The 19,540-nt window shown below is 51.2% G+C and overlaps 1 protein-coding gene across 1 annotated transcript in view; it reads right to left on the minus strand.

The window, feature by feature from the left end:
* The window catches only part of LOC133351794 (plasma membrane calcium-transporting ATPase 1-like), a 130,989-nt gene that overhangs the window by 39,690 nt on the left and 71,759 nt on the right, over positions 1–19,540 (minus strand). Inside the window, exons 3-7 of the mRNA XM_061567327.1 lie at positions 12,997–13,194; positions 11,102–11,359; positions 10,332–10,457; positions 9,760–9,891; positions 9,574–9,674 (exon numbers count right to left, since the gene is read on the minus strand). Of these exons, the coding sequence (XP_061423311.1) occupies positions 9,574–9,674; positions 9,760–9,891; positions 10,332–10,457; positions 11,102–11,359; positions 12,997–13,194 (815 nt within the window). The remainder of the gene's footprint in view (positions 1–9,573; positions 9,675–9,759; positions 9,892–10,331; positions 10,458–11,101; positions 11,360–12,996; positions 13,195–19,540) is intronic.

The raw sequence follows: 19,540 nt of genomic DNA on the forward strand, positions 1-19,540 counted from the left end.
AAAAAACTATACTTTAAATGTGGAGGGAAAAACCAAGAGGACCCAGAGAAATATCCACGCGACCACGGGGAGAGAGGCATGCAAACTCCAAATATACAGGCGTCAAGTGTCGGGATCAAACCCGCAACCTCCTGTGTACCAGGCGAGGTAGTTAACACCTCGCCGCCAAGGCTTCCCAATACGTACGCGCAAATATCGAGGAGTGCAACTTCCCATCCGCGCCGCGGGACGCGGGCGACGTCGCACGGAGGGTCGCGTCAAAGCGGCGGTGGTTGAAGGGGCCCTGGGCCCCACAATGGCAGCAGGATGCGGAGAAGCAGTCTCGGGGGGGGTGGGGGGGCAACGGCGCTCCCACGGCCGGCACGGGGCAGCCCTGGGCCTTGCCTGACAGGCAGGTGCTGAGCACGCTACGCCGCGTGACGTTGCCAATGGGGGCCGATTACGGAGTTACGGAAGGCAGGCGAGCATCCGGATCCACAGACAGCTGCAGATTACAGGAAATGACGGTGATGCAACATGTTCAAATGATGAAAGGTATAATTTGTGTACATTTAAATATATATAAATGTTTACAAGTCTAAATACTATTCATTTATTTCATTTAATTTAATAGATCCCTGTTACATATGTTATGGTTTACTAGAGCTGTAAATTGGCACCAAAGCCTTGCGAGGTGACGAGAGAGGAGTGTTGTGTTCCTGGGGACAGGCATGCAGGAGTTCGTGGGTTCGATCTCGGATCCTGACGCCTGCTGCGTATTTGGAGTTTGCCATGTTGTCCCCGTGGTTGCGTTTTTTTTTTCCACATTTAGAATTGAGACGCATTTATAGTATTTGGCTGCGATAAATGTCCACGTGATAAGCCCAATTCGTTGAGCTGTCGTGTGATGGCCAGGTCGCTTCTGAAAAAGAGCTACGTAGCTCAGTGGGCCTCAACTGGTAAAATAAAATAGTTTAGTTTACATATATGGAATATCTACCCACAATTCAGTTTACGCTGCAGCGTAAACCTGCAAGTAGAGGCAGTGACAGGAGGCTTCTCCTAGCAGTGAATCGGCAAAGCTCTGCACCGCTACATTGACCCAATGTGTGTGTGGTATCCTTATATCGCAATGCATGAGGAAGGCCCACACTCGACTGTTGAATTCAAATGTATCGTGCGCACATCGTGTCTGTTTTTGTCTGCCACGCCAGATTACTGAGCCACGCTACGCACCTTGGCTGCTTGAGACGTATTGTCATTTTCAAGGAACAGGCGTTCGCCATGACGAGCGCACTACCTGGGGCTTGCCTGACCGTTGCTACACCGAGCCATGCGGCAGAGCCTCTGTCGCAGATACTCCTCCATCGTGTCACGGAATGTACGGAGCCAACAGCTGCAATGTTCAACTGCTTCACAAAGCGAGCACAGAATGGCCCATACAAAAGGCGATAAATGCACATGAAAAGAAGGGATTAAGTATTCATTGTCGAGTTATTTACGCAAGGCAGAGTTCGAATCATGAGGTGCTATCCAAAAAACTGACACCGCTCTCGCAAAGAGCCACACGGATCCACGGCCGCATGACGAGATGCAGAAGCGGTGCGAGCGTTTAGTCAGCAGGTACCCGTGCGAAAGGTATCTATTTAGTGTTTGAACATCTTCACACCTCCTGTTTCATTAGCAGAAAGGTTAAAACCTATTCTTATTTTTCATACTGTGATACTGCCCAAAAAAAAGGTCCCATGGTACAGCAAGCACCCGTTTGCTGGCCCTTTCTGGTGACAGCTTTTGCATTCAGATTCTGTAACTGAAGATAAAACGTGAAAATGCTTCGGGAGCTATCGATGATACTCCTTTGAAATCAGTATGAAGCCAACACCAGGGCTCTACATCAACAGCTTACGGAACCACTAACTCTGGGGGTTAGCTCTGTCCTGCAAATACCGATTGCTCAATGCCGTGTCACATGGCTGTGCTTGTGTTAGGGATCTGGTGTTTTACACACATGTTTAGATAGCCGTTCAACGACGCCTGCCCCTCTCTAAAAAAATACACCATGTTTATGTGCCGCTGATTTAATCAGCTCTCTAGATATTTCAGTCAAATTAAATTTCTCTGCTGGCTGTGTCACACGTGATGGATTATCCCGAGAAATGCGTCGCATGCGTATGCATCGTGCTGCACGCCAGCGCCCCAGCGGCATGACTCATCCTGTTGCACTGTGTCACGCACGTTTCGATCGCATGGCGTGACAAACAACACGTACACCTCCTCCAAGGACAAGCAGGAACACTTCCAAATCCCTTGCACAAAATCCCACTCGCCCCCCAGGTCCACATCACATCTCCATCGAGCTAATTTCCCGCAATCCTACCTCGGTACATTTGTTGGGAGGCTAGAAATTTTTAGTCATTGATTTTTCTTGCAAAATCAGTTTCTATTTATTTTAAAGGGATGGTATTGTAGTTGACTGGTTCGCCTCAAGATCCAATTGAGATGAATGAAATGTCTACATTTGATCGTATATCAAGATTTGACTGCACTCAACCTCAAGGGCTTCAGAGTACGGGGGGTATAATGAGAGAGGGAAAGGGTGGGGTTTTTTTAGTTTGCAAGGACATCGTAGGGTAAAAGGCACCAAGGCAGTATTCGGGGCAGCAAGTTTTCCCAGTGGTAACGCAAGCGCATCGCAGCAAGAAACCCTGGGTTTGATTCCTGACTCGGGCGCCTCTCTCTGTGAAGTGTTAAACTGTTAAAGTGGAGTTTGTATGTCGTCCCAGTTATTCTGAATGGGTTTTCAGCATCTTTATTTAAACTGGAGGACAGACCTCCAGTCTTGATCCGGGTCGTCCAGTTTTCCCTCCCACAGCTAAACACACACACACACACAATGTAACCGCTATTGGCAAAAACACATCCCAATGCTGAGACATTACCAGCAAATTATATCAAATGAGATTCCACAACACAGAGCAGCAACACGCCCCCCCTCCCCCCCCCCCCCCCGACTGCGAAACGACTTCCAGGCCATGTCAGTGAAATGCAGCGCAATCCTTCGTGATCGCCTAGCGTTGCAAAAAATGGCGCAAATAGCAGGATATATGGAATTCGTTTCAATATCTGGCCTGGCATCAGATTGGAACACGGTGAAAATGTTAACAATTTGGGCTGTTGTGGTCCCATTGACAGATGCATTTGTGAATTCAGAAGCGAAGCATAACGGTCACAATAGCAATAGAAACCCCACATGCTTGAGGTAAATAATAATAATACACTATTAATTACTTAATCACTCAAGAAAGACTCTCTTTCAAGAGGGTCCTGCATTGGGATATATGGCCCATGCCACTGACAAAGATTGTTTTAGCTGTGGAGGACAGAGGAAGCCCTCGAGGAGATTAATGCAGGACAGGGAAAGAACAACACAGAAATGTGCCTTCGTCAGGCAGCGAACCCAGGGGCTTCTTGCTGTGAGGCACACGTGTTACTCCTGTGGCACACACTGCCGCCCGGTACATGGCTCCTGCTGACCTGAGATCTCCCTCTGGCTCATCCTGACCTGAGGTCTCCCTCTGGCTCCTCCTGACCTGAGGTCTCCCTCTGGCTCCTCCTGAGCTGAAGTCTCACTCTGGCTGCTCCTGATCTGAGGTCTCCCTCTGGCTCCTGCTGACCTGAGGTCTCCCTCTGGCTCCTCCTGACCTGAGGTCTCACTCTGGCTCCTCCTGATCTGAGGTCTCCCTCTGGCTCCTCCTGACCTGAGGTCTCTCTCTGGCTCCTCCTGAGCTGAAGTCTCACTCTGGCTCCTCCTGATCTGAGGTATCGCTCTGGCTCCTCCTGATCTGAGGTCTCACTCTGGCTCCTCCTGATCTGAGGTCTCCCTCTGGCTCCTCCTGACCTGAGGTCTCTCTCTGGCTCCTCCTGAGCTGAAGTCTCACTCTGGCTCCTCCTGAGCTGAAGTCTCACTCTGGCTCCTCCTGATCTGAGGTCTCGCTCTGGCTCCTCCTGACCTGAGGTCTCACTCTGGCTCCTCCTGAGCTGAAGTCTCACTCTGGCTCCTCCTGAGCTGAAGTCTCACTCTGGCTCCTCCTGACCTGAGGTCTCCCTCTGGCTCCTCCTGATCTGAGGTCTCCCTCTGGCTCCTCCTGATCTGAGGTCTCCCTCTGGCTCCTCCTGATCTGAGGTCTCACTCTGGCTCCTCCTGACCTGAGGTCTCCCTCTGGCTCATCCTGACCTGAAGTCTCTCTCTGGCTCCTCTTGACCTGAAGTCTCTCTCTGGCTCCTCTTGACCTGAAGTCTCTCTCTGGCTCTTCTTGACCTGAAGTCTCCCTCTGGCTCCTCCTGATCTGAAGTCTCCCTCTGGCTTCTCCTGAGCTGAAGTCTCCCTCTGACTCCTCTTGACCTGAAGTCTCACTCTGGTTCCTCCTAAGCTGTTTATAAAAGGAATACCAAGTGCCCAGCTTTGGCATCATGGCTCTCCGACCAAAAAATCCATAATGATTACGCACAGTAATTACTCGCAACAACTGTAATCCAATATTGAGCGGGCAAATTATTAAAAGATTTTTGAGAAAAATTTGTATTTGCCTTGGAATGCGTGACAAAAATAACTTTGAGTCGCAGCAAGAAAGCGAGAGGAATTATTTACCTGTAGGCACAGCAAAATGATCAACACCGTTGTGCATGCCCAAAGCAATTTTCTCCTCCAAGCCAAAATAGAGCCAGAGTTATCAGAAAGGTCTTAATAATGGATAAAATGCTTTTATGGTCTAGAAAAAAACATAAATGCCGAGTGAAATATCGAATCGAAGATATTTTAGGTTTATAATCAGGTCCAATTTAATCAATAGCCAATTTAATCATCATTGCTGCTCAAGCGAGCGGAGTGCAGTGTTCATTAATTTCACAAAAATCAATAACCATCAGAGGGTGAAGTGACGAGACATTTGTTGCTTGTCAAAAAAAAACATCATTTGTTTCTGGCCAGGAAACCCACTCATGTGATTTTAGTTTCTCATAGAGGGGAGAATCCCCCCCACCCCCCGGAATGTCCCCGTCGGTCAGACATACTCACACACTCATAATCACTCACTCACATACTCACTCACACAACAGCAACCGCCATTCGCCACTAAGTGGCGGTGACGTCACCACGACGCTTGTGCCAGGCTACGTGCACGTTGAGGCCACGTGAATGTCGAACACCCGCTGCATTTCACTTGGGTTGGGAGATCATCTCTGCCCGGTGCCTTTCCTGGTCTCAGACTCTGGATCGCCTTCAGTACTTCCTCAACAGATGGCACCTTAGCCAGCCACTCATAGGGGATGACTTCTTCTTCCAATATTTGTGGCACCGCAGCCTCAGCAGGGTCATCCCCACTTTGTCCCACAATGTTTTCCAGGCTGAGGGATTTCCCCTCCCCCAGGACCTCACAGAAATGCTCAGAAAATTTGCAAACCTGTTCCTGGGGGTGAGAGATTGGATCACTGTTCTTTATCCCTAATGACGGTAATAGGTGTGGCGCTGCAGGTTACTTTTTGATGGAGTTAAAGAGCGATTTATGGTCGCGGGCCATTGAGGCAGACTCCATCTCCTCAGCAACCTGTGACTACCACCCATCCTTGCAGCGCCTCACGGCTCTCCGAACCTCCGAACAAAGGCTGCGGTAAGCCTCCTCATTCTCTGACGTGGGATGCTGTAGACGATGAGAGTGGGCCTGTCACTTTTTCTCAGCCAGCCTGGACACCTCCTCTGTCAGCCAGGGTCTCTGGGGAGGTCTGGACCATGTACCCAAAGCCGCCATTGCAGCTGCATGAGCCACAGTCCTAAACCTCGCCAATTTCCCCTCGACATTAGGAGGAGTGGGTGACGATGCCAACCCCATCTGCAAGCGATGATGAAATTCTTGCTTAAAACTTTCATCAGCTAGCTGAGACCGTGCCAATTTGGGTTTGAATGGGGTCCTGGGTGTCCACCCACCACCGGAGTGGAAGAATGGCAGGCGCATCTTACAGATAACAAGTCGATGGTCAGTGGGCAGATCAGCTCCACGGTAGGTCCTGGTGTCAAGGACATGGGCCCGCGTCCGCTTTCCGTCACTATGTAGTCCAACAGATGTTCTTGCTTGGACCCGGCATACATCCATGATGTTGTGTGGATGCGCCGATGCCGGAACAGTGTGTTGGTAATTACAAGCCCATAAACTGCACAAAAATCTAGCAGCCTCCTACAATTGTTATTTAACTGATCTGGCCCATGCCTTCCAATCACTCCAGACCAGGTGCCAGCATCATGACCAACTCGGGCATTGAAGTCGCCCAACAAGATGACTCTATATTCTTAGGTTTTTTCGGTAAAGTCACGTAGGTAGCAGAGGTATGTGGATGACACTTTCGTCATCTGGCCACATGGCCTCCCAGCATTGAACCACTTCTTGGACCACATCAATTCCAGACACCCATCCATCAGATTCACCATGGAAGTGGAGAAAGATGGTAAACTACCATTCTTGGATATTCTGTTTGAGAGGAGACCTGACGGATCCTTGGGACATTCTGTCTACAGGAAAGCCACCCACACAGATTCCTACTTGAAACCGGATTCCCACCACCACCCATCTCAAAAGAATTCTCTCATCAAAACGCTATACCACAGAGCCCATGGCATTTCTGACCAACACCACCTGACCGGTGAATTAAGACATGTACATCGGGCCCTCAGGATGAACGGATACTCTGACTGCACCATCCGCCAAGCTGTTTCTCCCACCATACAGATACAGCCACATGAAACTCCGACCAAAACTATCACGTTACCATACATAGCAGGCGTGACCAAAAAGATCTCCAAAATTCTAAACAAACATAAGATCCAAGTCCGATTCAGTACAGTGCATAAAATCCGTGATCTGATTCCATCTGTGAAGGATATCGTTCCTGACTTACAATATCCTGGTGTCTACAAATTGAGTTGCAGTTGTGGTGATTGCTACATTGGAGAAACGAAACGTCATGTTTCTGATCGTGTCCGCGAGCACAAGTCAGATCTGAAACACGGCAGAACTGATTCTTCGGCCGTTGCCGATCATTGCTACAACTCTGTGGGCTCTCATGAAATTGTCTTTTCCGAGACCAAGGTGCTCTGCAAACCTCCTGGCTACCATCAAAGGTTTGTACAACCAGCCATACAAATATACAAACACAGACATAATTTCAACCGTGATGATGGTTACAAACTGAGTAATCATTGGAAAGATGTGATTAACCATGCAAAAAAGATTTAACTACACTTATTTGGACCATCTTATTTGACAGACAACTATTACAGGTTATTGATAGACAGCCAGTTTTGTTTTACCAGGTTTAGTTTTTTCTTTCTTTTCTTACACTTTTGTTATGTAGGCTAGGCGTAGTCACAAACCGCACCTCTCCATAACAAAGGCTCAGTCTTTTGTTATGCAGTCTATTCTTAGTCTTAAGCCTCACCTTACCATATTAATAAAAAGTGTGCCGTACTTGGCCCTTCCCCTCTTCAACCATTATATATACGGAGTGGTAGCTCTTGTGTTCTCTCATTTACGTGATACAGCTGTCGTGGCTGTGACGGTTCCACCTGAAGACGGAAGCTTGTGTTGCCTCCGAAACGTCGTGATTTTTATTTTATTTAACTTTTATTAATTTAAATTTATTACCTACGTGACTTTACCGAAAAAACCTAAGAATATGAATCCTTGCAGTCACGAAAGCTTCAAATCTAAGAGGACTCTATCCCGAAGGGGCCACTTTAGCTAGCACCTGTGTGACAGAAGGTCATAAAAGGCATCTGCCGCAATCCCTCCACGGATGTTCGTCTTCGGTGGGGGCATAAGTAACTACGACCACCACTCCTCACCTCTGGTTGATGGGAAGGTGAGCCCAAAGTAGCCTGGGGCTTACAGCTTCCCACAACTCACCACCACGCTCCCACGCCCCCTTCATTCTTTTGTTCAGAAGAAGAGCCACTCCATGTTGTTTGGCAGTCTCCTGCCCCGAGTAGAGGACTGTCCACCCCTCATGGTGGCAGGAGCCAGAGCCAGTCCACCGAACCTCCTGAATACCACAGAGATCCAGGCGGTACTGGTCCAGCTCCCGACAGAGGAGTGGCAGCCTCTCCTCCGCAGTGGCCACACGAAGTGGTTTTTTGTTGTTTCTGGAGGAGCTTCGAGGGTAAGGATTCAGTCTCCTGGCTCCGCCAAATGGGGGTTGGCTCACTCACACACACTTACTCACTTACACACACTTACTCACACACTCACTCACACTCACACACTCACTTACTTACACACACTCACACACTCACATACTCACTAACACACTTACACACACTCACTCACTTACACACTCACACACTCACTTACACACACTCACTCACTTACACACTCACACACTCACTAACACACTCAGTCACACGCTCACTTACACACACTCACTCACACGCTCACTTACACACACACTCACTAACACAACTCTCTGCGTCTCCATCCTCCACATCAAGTGCCACCTTCACAATTCGGCCACCAAATAATTAAAAGCTGAGGCTCTCTCTATAGAATCGAGAAATAGTTATATCAAACTAAACATTTTTTTTGTCGTTTATGTTTGGATTAACATTTAAAGAAGCACATCTACTGTTAGACCATTAGGACTGCAGTAAGATATGTGCGTAAACAAAAATAATTCAATACAAAATTACCCGCGCAATGCGTCGTCTGACCACAGAACCCTCTTCCCATAACGTAATAGTGATTGTGTATGTGTGGGTGTGTACCTGTCTGTTCGTCTGTGTGGGGGTGTGTGGCGAGCGGTTAGCGCATTGCACCACGAACCCGGCCACCCGAGTTCGATTCCCGCTCATAGCCAATACCGGTGACGGTTATCTGAACCGGTCCTGGGTCTCCCCTAGATTGACTCTGCCTAAAATGAGTACCTGGTGCGGTGTGTAATAACATCGCCACTAAAGGAGGCCCGGGCGTGGTGCTGGCAACTCACCCCCTCGTGTGCCGTGCCGGCCTTGACATGTGCAGCTCGCTAACAGCACTTGCCCCAAAAGTCTGTTAAGACTATACGGGGGGTTTTTGTCTTTGTGGTGCGCGTTACTGTCCACGAGACGAGACAGCATCCACAGTGACGGTGAGGATTGATCTTCGGTGCTTGACCACGCTTGGTGTTGTCGAAACGAGTAAGTGCATGGTGCGATTTGTGTCTTGAAAGAACGCCATCCAGGAGAAGGGTGAGAGATCAACTCTCGGGAGAGAAATCAAAGTGACTTTTTGCTCTTTTTGAACCTCATCCCCAATCTAACACAGAGAGAGGGAGGGGACCTACCTATACACATCTTGCAGTTCACCAGCATTGGTTGAAGCAAGCCTGACTCTGCTGACGAGACACAATGAATGCTCAAACCGGTCCTGAGTTTGCGTGTGTCGGACAAAATGCGAATGAAATAACACGCTCCCAGGTGGCCGTGTGGCTGACGTGGAGGGACAACCGTGGGAGCGAGGGATAGTGCCTTGCCTTATTTTGTGCACACTGACGCCGGCGATTATTCTACCAAACCTGCGGCCTGCGGATGCCGGGTTCCCGGTGCCACACGACTCTTTGGTGAAGCTTCGAGCTCGGGGGACCCTCGTCCCGTCGCGGGGACGCGCCGGGACGTGCTGGGACGTGACGCCGCGGTGCCGGGCTGCGAAAAAATCCGGGACGGGGTTTTTGCTAAACCTCGGCGAAGCACTTCACCCGTACCTTTCTTCTCCTTCTTCTCCTTCTCTTCCTCCTCCCCGCCGGCGCCCAGCAGCGTGAAGATGATACCCGTCTGGGAGTTGATGCCGATGGCCGTGACGAGCATCCGTCCGGAGCCCTCCATCACGTGGGTCCCTGGACACACGCGGAGCAGAGGAGCGCACGAGCGCGCACGCGGCTAAACACGGCTGGACCGCCGCGTCTGGTTCTTCGGTCGATGCCAGTGGCTCACAAAAGGGGGTGGGGCATGTGGTGCTGCAGGATTTACATTTTTGTTTCAACGACAGTTTCTGAGCACAGGGCCCAAAGGGCCAAAAACGTCAAGCGGCCGGCAAGAAAGAGCACGATTAAAGATTTAACAGAAACGAGCTTAACGCGTTTATTGAAGCGAGCGAGTTCACCATTATCATTATTGTTGTTATTTTTATCATATGAGCTTGGGAGAAGAAAAGAGACGACGGGAGGAAACTGCAGAGTGGAGCCACGCGAGGGAAGGAGCGAGACGCGTCGTGACCTGCGGGGCGGTGGGCGCGAGCGGCATGCGGGCGACACGACGACGCAGAGACGCGGCAAACCTGAGAGGAGCATGGGGTCGCGGTCAATGGTTTTGCGCACGTGGTCCGACTCGCCCGTCAAGGAGCTCTCGTCGATCTTGAGGTCGTTGCTCTGGATGAGCACACCGTCGGCCGGGAGTAGGTCCCCTGCAGACAGAACACGCGGACGCTCGCGTCACGACTCTTAACTCGCCCGATGCTCCTTCTTGCGTACGGCTTAGGGATTAGCAACTTCAAGATCTGTATGCAAGTTAAAAGGTCACAAAGCAGCTTCAGGTGAGGATCCATCTGCTGCTGCTACTACTGCCATCGCTGAGTGCGTGACGTCGGCAAGTGGTTCATAACGTCCGCCGTGGTCTTGGTCAGCGACTCCACAGTCGCACTCCGGGGCTCCCCTTGAATTTGCACGACAGCTTTGTCGGGTGGTGGAAGTTTAATGATACGACATTTTTGGCACAAAACAGCTACCATGTGGCGCAACCCAAAAACGAATACGGATCATCAAGATCGTCAAGATATTGCCGCGATAAATAATGCAATGGGCGGTGCGTGGAAAGAGCAAACAGTTACCAGTGACAAAAAACCACCAATATTACACGAGGGGTCCGAAAAGCACGAAAATGCTGAACATGGGTCAGCACGCATGCAACTTTGTAAAATAAGCACCGGGAAATGCGCAACACAATTGGAGTCTTGAGATCCTTTGAGGGGGCCGCGTGAAGCCCCCCGCTGGCATTCACATCTGTGGCGCTCGGCGGAGCGCGGCATGGATACCCAATCGAGCGACTAACCGTATTTGACCTGCGCGATGTCCCCGACCACGATCTCGGCCACGGGTATCTGGATGACCTGGCCACCTCGGATCACCGAAAATTTCTGCTCCTGCTCGATGCGGCTCTGCAGCCCACGGAATTGCTTCTCCTTGCTCCAGTCGTTGAAGGCGGTGACCACCACCACGCAGATGACGGACAGCAGGATGGCGGCCCCCTCGATCCAGCCGGCCTCTGCCTCGCCCTCGTCCTCCACGCCGCCTGCCGCGCTGCCACACACTGCACAAAGAGCAGCAACAACGACAAGGGGGGGTCGCACCACGTCACCGCGCGTCATCAAGCGTTCCTTCACCACCCTCGTCACCGTCACATGGGCTGCAGCCGTTCCCCATGTCCACGCTCGTCGTCATCAACCGCGATCAATCCATTGCTGAAGGCCTCCCCAAGCCTCTGCCAACTCACACCACCCTGCGATGCAACGATGCAGCCAGCACCTGCACGTGAATTATTTCATCGCTCCATCTCCTCAGCGGACGCTCTCTCGGACGCGTTTCATTCCTTGGCCATCGGTCATCGTCCCTTCTAGAGGTGACCTGCACAAGCGCACTCGCCTTTTCTTCACAATTTGAATGATGTCATTCACCTGCGTGCGTTCCCTAATCACATTTCCCTCTGCCTGTCTCTCATTGTAATTCTGAATAGAGGTAGTCCTCTACTTACGATGGAGATGCGTTACGACGACCCCATCGTAAGTCAAAAATATCGTAAGTCGAAGATGGCCTGGCCTACCCAGGAGTCTTAAAGAATGGTGATAATTTAGCAAACCAGACCAATTTACAGTACCGTACTGTATAAACTATATACTGTATGTATTTATTAATTACAATACTATATTGCACAGCGTCCCAACGTACAGTATCGTACCTCGTACGCTGCTGCGTTTGCCTGCCGCGTGAAATTTAAAATATTTAACAATTTTGTCGTATCGCTATCGCCATCGTAGGATCGAAATATCGTAACTCAGGGACCATCTGTATACATTGCTTGATGCTTCTCGGAGCACTCTTGCATTTTTGTTCGATATTTTTCGTGAGTGACCGTGTTTCTGAACAACTTGTCATGGCGGGCAGTACGCACCGATTGCAAAACTCTCCTCTCTAGGCACATCGCTTGAGTTCCATTCTCATGACCAAGCTCAGATTTCCAAAAACACTCCCACTCCGCCTCTATAATTGGTCGTGTTAATTCTGGCCCCGCCGGAGGCCGTCATCGTTATGATCCCAAAAAACGGAACGAGGCTTCAAGCACGCCCATCGAAACATTTCCGCACGGAGCCCCACGTACAGTTACGGCGAAATCACTGAGCTGTGTCGCTCTTTTTCAGAAGCGACCTAACCACAAATGATAGCTCAACGAAGTGGCTCGTCACTTGAAAAGTTACAGCAGTCAAACACTCTAAACGCGTGATGTTGATTCTAAATCTGAGGGGAAAAACCGGAGGGCCCGGAAAAAGAATCCACGCGACCACGGGGAGATAACACTGCAAACTCCAAATATACAAGCGTCCGGGTCAGGAACGAACCCACGACCTCCCGCATACCAGGCAAGGTAGTCAACATCTCGCAGGGTCCGGGATTGAACCCACGACCTCCTGCATACCAGGCGAGGTAGTTAAAATCTCGCAGGGTCCGGGATTGAACCCACGCCCTCCTGCATACCAGGCGAGGTAGTTAACATCTCGCCACCACGAGGCGATGTGAAAACATGACGAAGCAGCGCTTCATGTTCCCGCTCGCGAAGCTGGGGGCCGCCCGGGTGGCTACTGGCGGCCGTGGAGCCCCCCTCCTCCCAGACCCCCCCCTCCCAGGCCCCCCCCTCCGAGGACCCCTCCCCCCCCCACCGCCCCACTCACTGACCTTCATTGTCACCCCCGGGGGGGTGGTAGAAGGAGAGGCCCAGCGAGATGAGAGCCGCCACCTCCAGGATGATGAGCGTCACGTCCTGCAGGGCCTCCCACACTAACTGCAGGAAGGTCTTGGCTTTCTTGGGAGGGATGAAGTTCTGGCCGAACACCGATATCCTGATGTCCAGGTCCGAGGAACTCCCGCTCAGCCCTGCGGAGGGGGGGGGGGGGAGAAGATGGTGTGGCGACGTCACCCACTGGGGACTGCAGGGGTGGAGGGACGCGCCAGCTGGGCGACGCCGACGCAGTGCCCGGCGGCACGGCCCGTAGGCGCTTGCCGCTCACAAGCACGACGCACGACGGACATTGGCGGCTTTTGTCTGATTGTTTGAAGCAAAGTCGCTCAGCCCAAAGTGCCAAGCGGCCAGCAACAAACGGCACCTTCAAAGCGTTTAATGCACAAGAGGCGACACGTTTACTGAATTGAGCGGGGTTACTTTTATCAATATGATTATAAGAGCTTGGGGAAAACAGGCGATGAAGGGGGAGGGGATTCCAGAATGAAGCGGCGCGAGGGAAGAAGCAGAGAGACAAGTGAGGTGACCTGTTGTGTGGTGAGTGGGTGAGTGAAAGGGTGGGTGAGTAAGTGAAGTGAGTGGGTGGATGAATAAGTGGGTGAGTGAGTAGAGTGAGTGGGAGAGTGGAGTAAGTGGGTGAGTGAGTGAGTGGGTGAGTGGAGTGAGTGAGTGGGTGAGTTGTTGTGACCTGTAGTGGCGGTGGTTAAACAATCTGCTAGAGGAGTCCAACCACGGTAGTAGCGAGAGAAGAGTGAACACGAGGTGACTGGGTACAGGTGGGCAAGTGACTGGAGGGAATTAGCGCTGGATCATCAATCATCCTGACCGTTGCTTTTCTCTGAATTCTATCCAGTGCAGTGGGGTAGGGACTGGGTGCACCACTTCAGAAATGACAGCAGCAGCAGCAGGATTCCAACACCACACAAAATGTGGGCTCTGTGTGGCAGAATTAATTGTTCGGAGTTAAAGAGGATTTGGCATGGAACAAAAAACCAAGCTTGTTCGATGCCTCCTAAGCCAGATGAATAACACGACCATTCCATGACAGCCCAGATGAGGTTGTTGCGCCAAAGCAGATGAATGATTTTACTATGGCTAAGAATACCGTTGTTAAATATATATGTGGATTTTCAAATCTTAGGTGATGTTATCTTTTCCTGGGGTCTCTTTACCACCTTGACTGGGGGCAGGGTGACGCTCATGTGGCGCGCTCCGCGATGACCCAGCATGAAGAGGGCGCGACTCGTCGTCATCATCATCGCCGCCATCGTCATCGTCGTCATCATCTCGTGATGCCCACTCCACCCAGCTGCGTTTTCACAGCCGTGACCAAAAAGTCTGCGCTGGCCCGCGGTGACGGCCGGCACTGCGGGCCCCTGCGGACGGACCTGCTCTCTCGGCGGACAGCAACCACGGCTCCGTCCCATCGAGCGCTCACAGAATCAGAATCTTTATTTAGACTGGAGGGGGAAATCCGATGAGCTAGCAAGCTCTTTTTCACAGATGTCCAGTCGGGGCACGGGGCAGAAGGCTCGCTCCTCAAGGCGGATCCGGGGCCAAGCCGTGCCAGGCCCAACCCCCTGCTGTAACTTCACGTTACATAAACAGTTTTATGAGTAACTTGTCTTAGACAACTTTTCTTTCTGAAAATGTTTGTATTAGATTTAATATTTAGTTATATTTGTCCGGCAATTTCACGTTCTTCCGTAACACGATTGTTTTTGCTCTGATTTCAATTTGATTAATTGCTGTTCTTAGTTTTTTGTTGTTGCTTTTGTCATTGTGGTGACCAAGGTTCACTCCTTCAGATGAGGCCCTACCCTGGCCCGTTGAGAGTTCTCATCTAGTCAAACAAAATCAACCTGAAACTTAACATTGTCTGCTGTCTGTGCATTGTCAGGAAAATAATTTTTATTCATTTTCAGTATTTTTTTAAAATCTGAATTCTGCGTTGGCTCCAGCTGTAGAGCAGACAACAAATGTGCCACGTGGGAAAAGATTTATTACCATCAGGGGTGCTTTCCTGCCAGTGTTCTCACTGTGACAGCATTGGGGTCACCACTTGTCCAGATTTGACCCAAGCAGTCTGGGAGTTGGCATCTCTGCGTTTGGGAGGTAGAAAATTTATTTGTACCGAGATCAGGTCCGTGGTATTGTGTACGAAGTTTATTTCTGTCAACTGCACAGTTTTGATTTATCTGGGCCGACTTGAGAAATATGTTGCAGGCCAGATTCGTTGACAGCAGCGCGTGTGGCACCGTCAGGATCGAGCGAATTCCTGCAGTGACACGCTCGGGGCCCTGTCCGCCACAATCATCGCCAGGCCCTCTCGGTGCCTAGCGTGTCTCAAATCTTTCGCGCCACTCTGAAACCTTTCATGGGCAGTGTTTGTCTTTTTTTCTTTCGTTCAAAGCACCATTTCACAAGTTCCTTCGTGAATTCCTCCTCCGAGCCGGACAGATTTTTCGCACACCCGGAGGATGAATGCCATCGACGGAAACGTCTCAAGGCCGGCGATGGAGCCATGTAATGGCTGCCGGATACAGTGCATCACTTTCACCTTGATCCGGCATTCCTTGGCCGAACTGCACAAGATACGCGTGGCAGCCGATAAAGGGGTTCATTTTCATCGTTAACCATTTTGTTTACGCTATCGCGTCCACAATCGCTGGCTAAACTACGGACATCCGTAGGTTGCCGCAGTGGAGAGGATGAGCCTTGCAGCGCAGCTCGCGAGCTGTCAAGAGCACAGCGTATGCAAAGCGCGGCTCCCGCGGACATCGCGCACTGTTACTGCACGTGACCTAATTGACCATAAAAAACCTGATCACCCCCCCCACCCCTAACACCTCTTAGCCGCACCTGAGGGCGAAGTGATGAAATGGGCAGGCGACGTTCATCTCGCTCGCAAATCTGTGGGAGCGAGGAGTTAAGTCCGGGGTATGTTCGTGGGTTAGATCGCGTAAATATAAAAACGTCGTTAGACCCGCCACCACCCGACGTAGCCAATTGGTGAAGGTTTTTCACGTAAACGAAATGCGCCGATGAGTCACTAGTTCAACACTAACCGGTTGTGTGTTGAAGAGTAAAAACCCCGCAACCATTTACAATGAGAGTAACGAGACGTTTCTCCACCCAACACACTACGGTCACCCGGGGTCGTCCGCCTACACCGCTGGGGATTGCCGCTGGACGGCTCCTGGGGGATCGTTTCCAAGTGGCAGTTCCAAGGTGTAGACGCGGGGGGGGGTCGGGGGAGGGGAAGGGAGGGGGGGGTGGGCAAATGGCGGCAATAGCCTTCCCCCCGAGATCAGGAATATTTTATTGATATTTACCCAAGCAGATACAGTGAACGTGTTTTTATTATTAATGTTAGGGCCCTATTCAAGTACCTTGACATTTGGGGACCGCCACCCCCATCTCCCCCCTGGGAAGTTTATAGATCCACGGCTAATTGCCTCCAGTTTTTGTACTCGACTCAGAGTCCAATACACACCCCAGGCAACAGCTCCTTTAAACTCCTCCAATAGATTAACATGTTCTTAGACACCGAGACTGGACACTGGGGCTTCAGATGAGCTTCCTAACAAGGATGTTTAAGGCAGAGGACATAGATTCAACTCAATTAGTTATTTTTATTTTACCAGGTAAGGCCCACTGAGCTGTGTAGCTCTTTTTCAGAAGCGACCTGGTCATCACACATGATAGCCCAACGAAGTGGCTTATCATCACGTGGAAATGTATAGAAGCCAAATACTCTAAATGTGCGATGTTGATTCTAAATGTTGAGTAAAAAATTGAAAGACCTAACGAAAAATCAATGCAACCACGGGGAGAGAGAGTGAGACACACAAACTCCAAATATACAGCAGGCGTCAGGGTCGGGATCGAACCCACAACCTCCTGTATACCAGGCGAGTTAGTTGACATCTCGCTACGTGTTACTGTGCAGCTAGTAGATGACTTTGCAAACTTCGGCTGGGGGGGGAGGAGGGGGAGTGGTGCTGCACAAAGGAGGTCCACGAGGTTGTATTCAATGAGCAGGGCTGAGCTTTTCATGGACAAACAAAAACACTCTGCAAGAGCAGAGAAGACGGCATTAGTGATAAGATGCCGACGTTTGAGGGCATGGGTAATTGGCCGTGTTATATAAGAGCCAGTTGCATAAACCCGTGAGCTGCGTGTGAGTGTTTCCGTAAAGCCATGAAGGTGGAATCCTGTGGGATCGGCAATGTGGCAAGACAAAGTCTCTGCTGAGAAACCGGCGTCTCCTGTCCCAAGCCTCTCCGGGACAAAGTGACCATTCTCATCGCTGGGCGTTTGTGTTGCATCAGCGTCCTGATTCACCCCCCAACCTCCAATTGGCATGGCTGGCTACGTACGGTGCGAAAGAAGTTCAACATACATACAGACACGGATACGTGACGCCAAGCAAAGTGGGAGACAAAATATTGCATCGGAGCCTAACGTCAACCCCTCAACTTCATCATCAAAATCATAAGCTATGCTCTATCCACTGCTGGATGAAAGCCTACCCCGCATCCCTCACGTGTCCGTGATGTTACGATCGATGTCGCTGCCGCACGTGAGCCGATCATCTCATCGTTCCATTCGACGGTGGTCATCCACGCTGGGCCTGTCCCTTCTCGTGGTGGCAGGAGTTTGTATCGCGTACGACGCGAGGGCGACTGTCTTCCCTCCGCCTTGCTCTCTTCCACGACCCCCCGACCCAGCGGTTGGGCCACTCTGACGGCCTCTGAGACGCAGGCCGTGTGCCGTGGTGGCCTGCGCGGGGGGGGGGGGGGGGGGCTACAGACCAGGGCCATTTCACCCTGAACCATAGTCTCTCCACTGCTGGCCACGTCGTGTGCCCAATACTAGGATATGAAAAACGAACGACCGTGGGTCGCAGTGCACGGGAACAAGTTACGATGGCACGGGCTGGGAGATGGAGGCGATAACTGAAACCACGAAGAGGCCGATGCGTTGGAAATCCACACGAATTCGAAATGTAAGTTTTGATTTTAATCAATGAATCACTGTTGCCGAGCTCATACACATTACATTGGTAATATTACCACCCTCCTCACACGCGTGGGGTGTTTTTTTGGGTTGTCCGGTTTCCTCTCACTGTGTGTAAGCTCTCATTCATGGAGTTGGCCAAACATCCTAACGTAGGACCTCAGAGCTTATACAAATGTCGGCGCCGGTTCTGGCTGCTCCTCTGAATAATTCTCTCTCTCTGAGAGTGAAACAAAATGGCACGACTCCCCGACTCCACGACTCCGCGACTCCCCGACTCCCCAACTCCATAAGTCCGTGACTTTGTGACTCCACAACTCCCCGACTCCACGACTCCCCGACTCCGCGACTCCCCAACTCCATAAGTCCGTGACTTTGTGACTCCACAACTCCCCGACTCCGCGACTCCCCAACTCCATAAGTCCGTGACTTTGTGACTCCACGACTCCCCGACTCCGCGACTCCCCAACTCCATAAGTCCGTGACTTTGTGACTCCACGACTCCCCAACTCTGTTACTCCCCAACTCCGTGACTCCCTGACTCTGGGACTCTCCAACTCTGTGGCTCACGATCACCCTGCGGCTCCCTGCGCGAGGCGGCCAGCACGGGAAGTCGGCAGAGACGGGAGGTCTCCAGAACGTGTAACCTGTGTGTGTGTTGTACCCCTTGTGTGTGTGGGCAGTGCCGTGGAGGGAGGGCCAATTTAGATTGGCCATTCTCCTCATGGCGTTTGTAACCACCAGCGGCCAAATGGGGTCTCTGGACGGGTGCGAGGTGCTGGTAACCCCTCCACCTTCAATTAATTACCACCAAACCACTATTCAAAATTATAATTAATAAGCTTGTGCCGAAGGCCCCGGGGGGACAGGCGTCTATAATATCTCCTGGCCAAACCCCATTTGGCGGAGCCAGGAGACTGAATCCTTACCCTCGGGGCTCCTCCAGAAACAACAAAAAACCACTACGTGTGGCCACGTAGAATGTTCGAATGCTCACTGCGGAGGAGAGGCTGTCACTCCTCTGTTGGAAGCTGGACCGGTACCGCCTGGTATCTCTGTGGTATTCTGGAGGTCCGGTGGACCGGCTCTGGCTCCTGAAACCATGAGGGGTGGACAGTCCTCTTCTCGGGGAGACTGCCAAACAACAGGGAGTGGCTCTTCTTCTGAACAAAAGAACGAAGGGGACGTGGGAGCGTGGCGGTGAGTTGTGGAAAGCTGTAAACCCCAGGCTACTTTTGGCTCGCCTTCCCATCAACCAGAGGTAAGGAGTGGTGGTCATGGTAACGTATGCCCCCACGGAAGACGAACATCCGTGGAGGGATGCAGGCAAGGCCGATGAGTCAGATGCCTTCTATGACCTCCTGTCATAGGTGCTAGCTAAAGTGGCCCCTCGGGATAGAGTCATCTTGTTGGGCGACTTCAATGCCCGAGTTGGTCATGATGCTGGCACCTGGTCTG

This window comes from Lethenteron reissneri, chromosome 38 (assembly GCF_015708825.2).
Source record: "Lethenteron reissneri isolate LAM-NWPU_2019-01 chromosome 38, ASM1570882v1, whole genome shotgun sequence".
In the NCBI taxonomy this organism is placed as follows: domain Eukaryota; kingdom Metazoa; phylum Chordata; class Hyperoartia; order Petromyzontiformes; family Petromyzontidae; genus Lethenteron; species Lethenteron reissneri.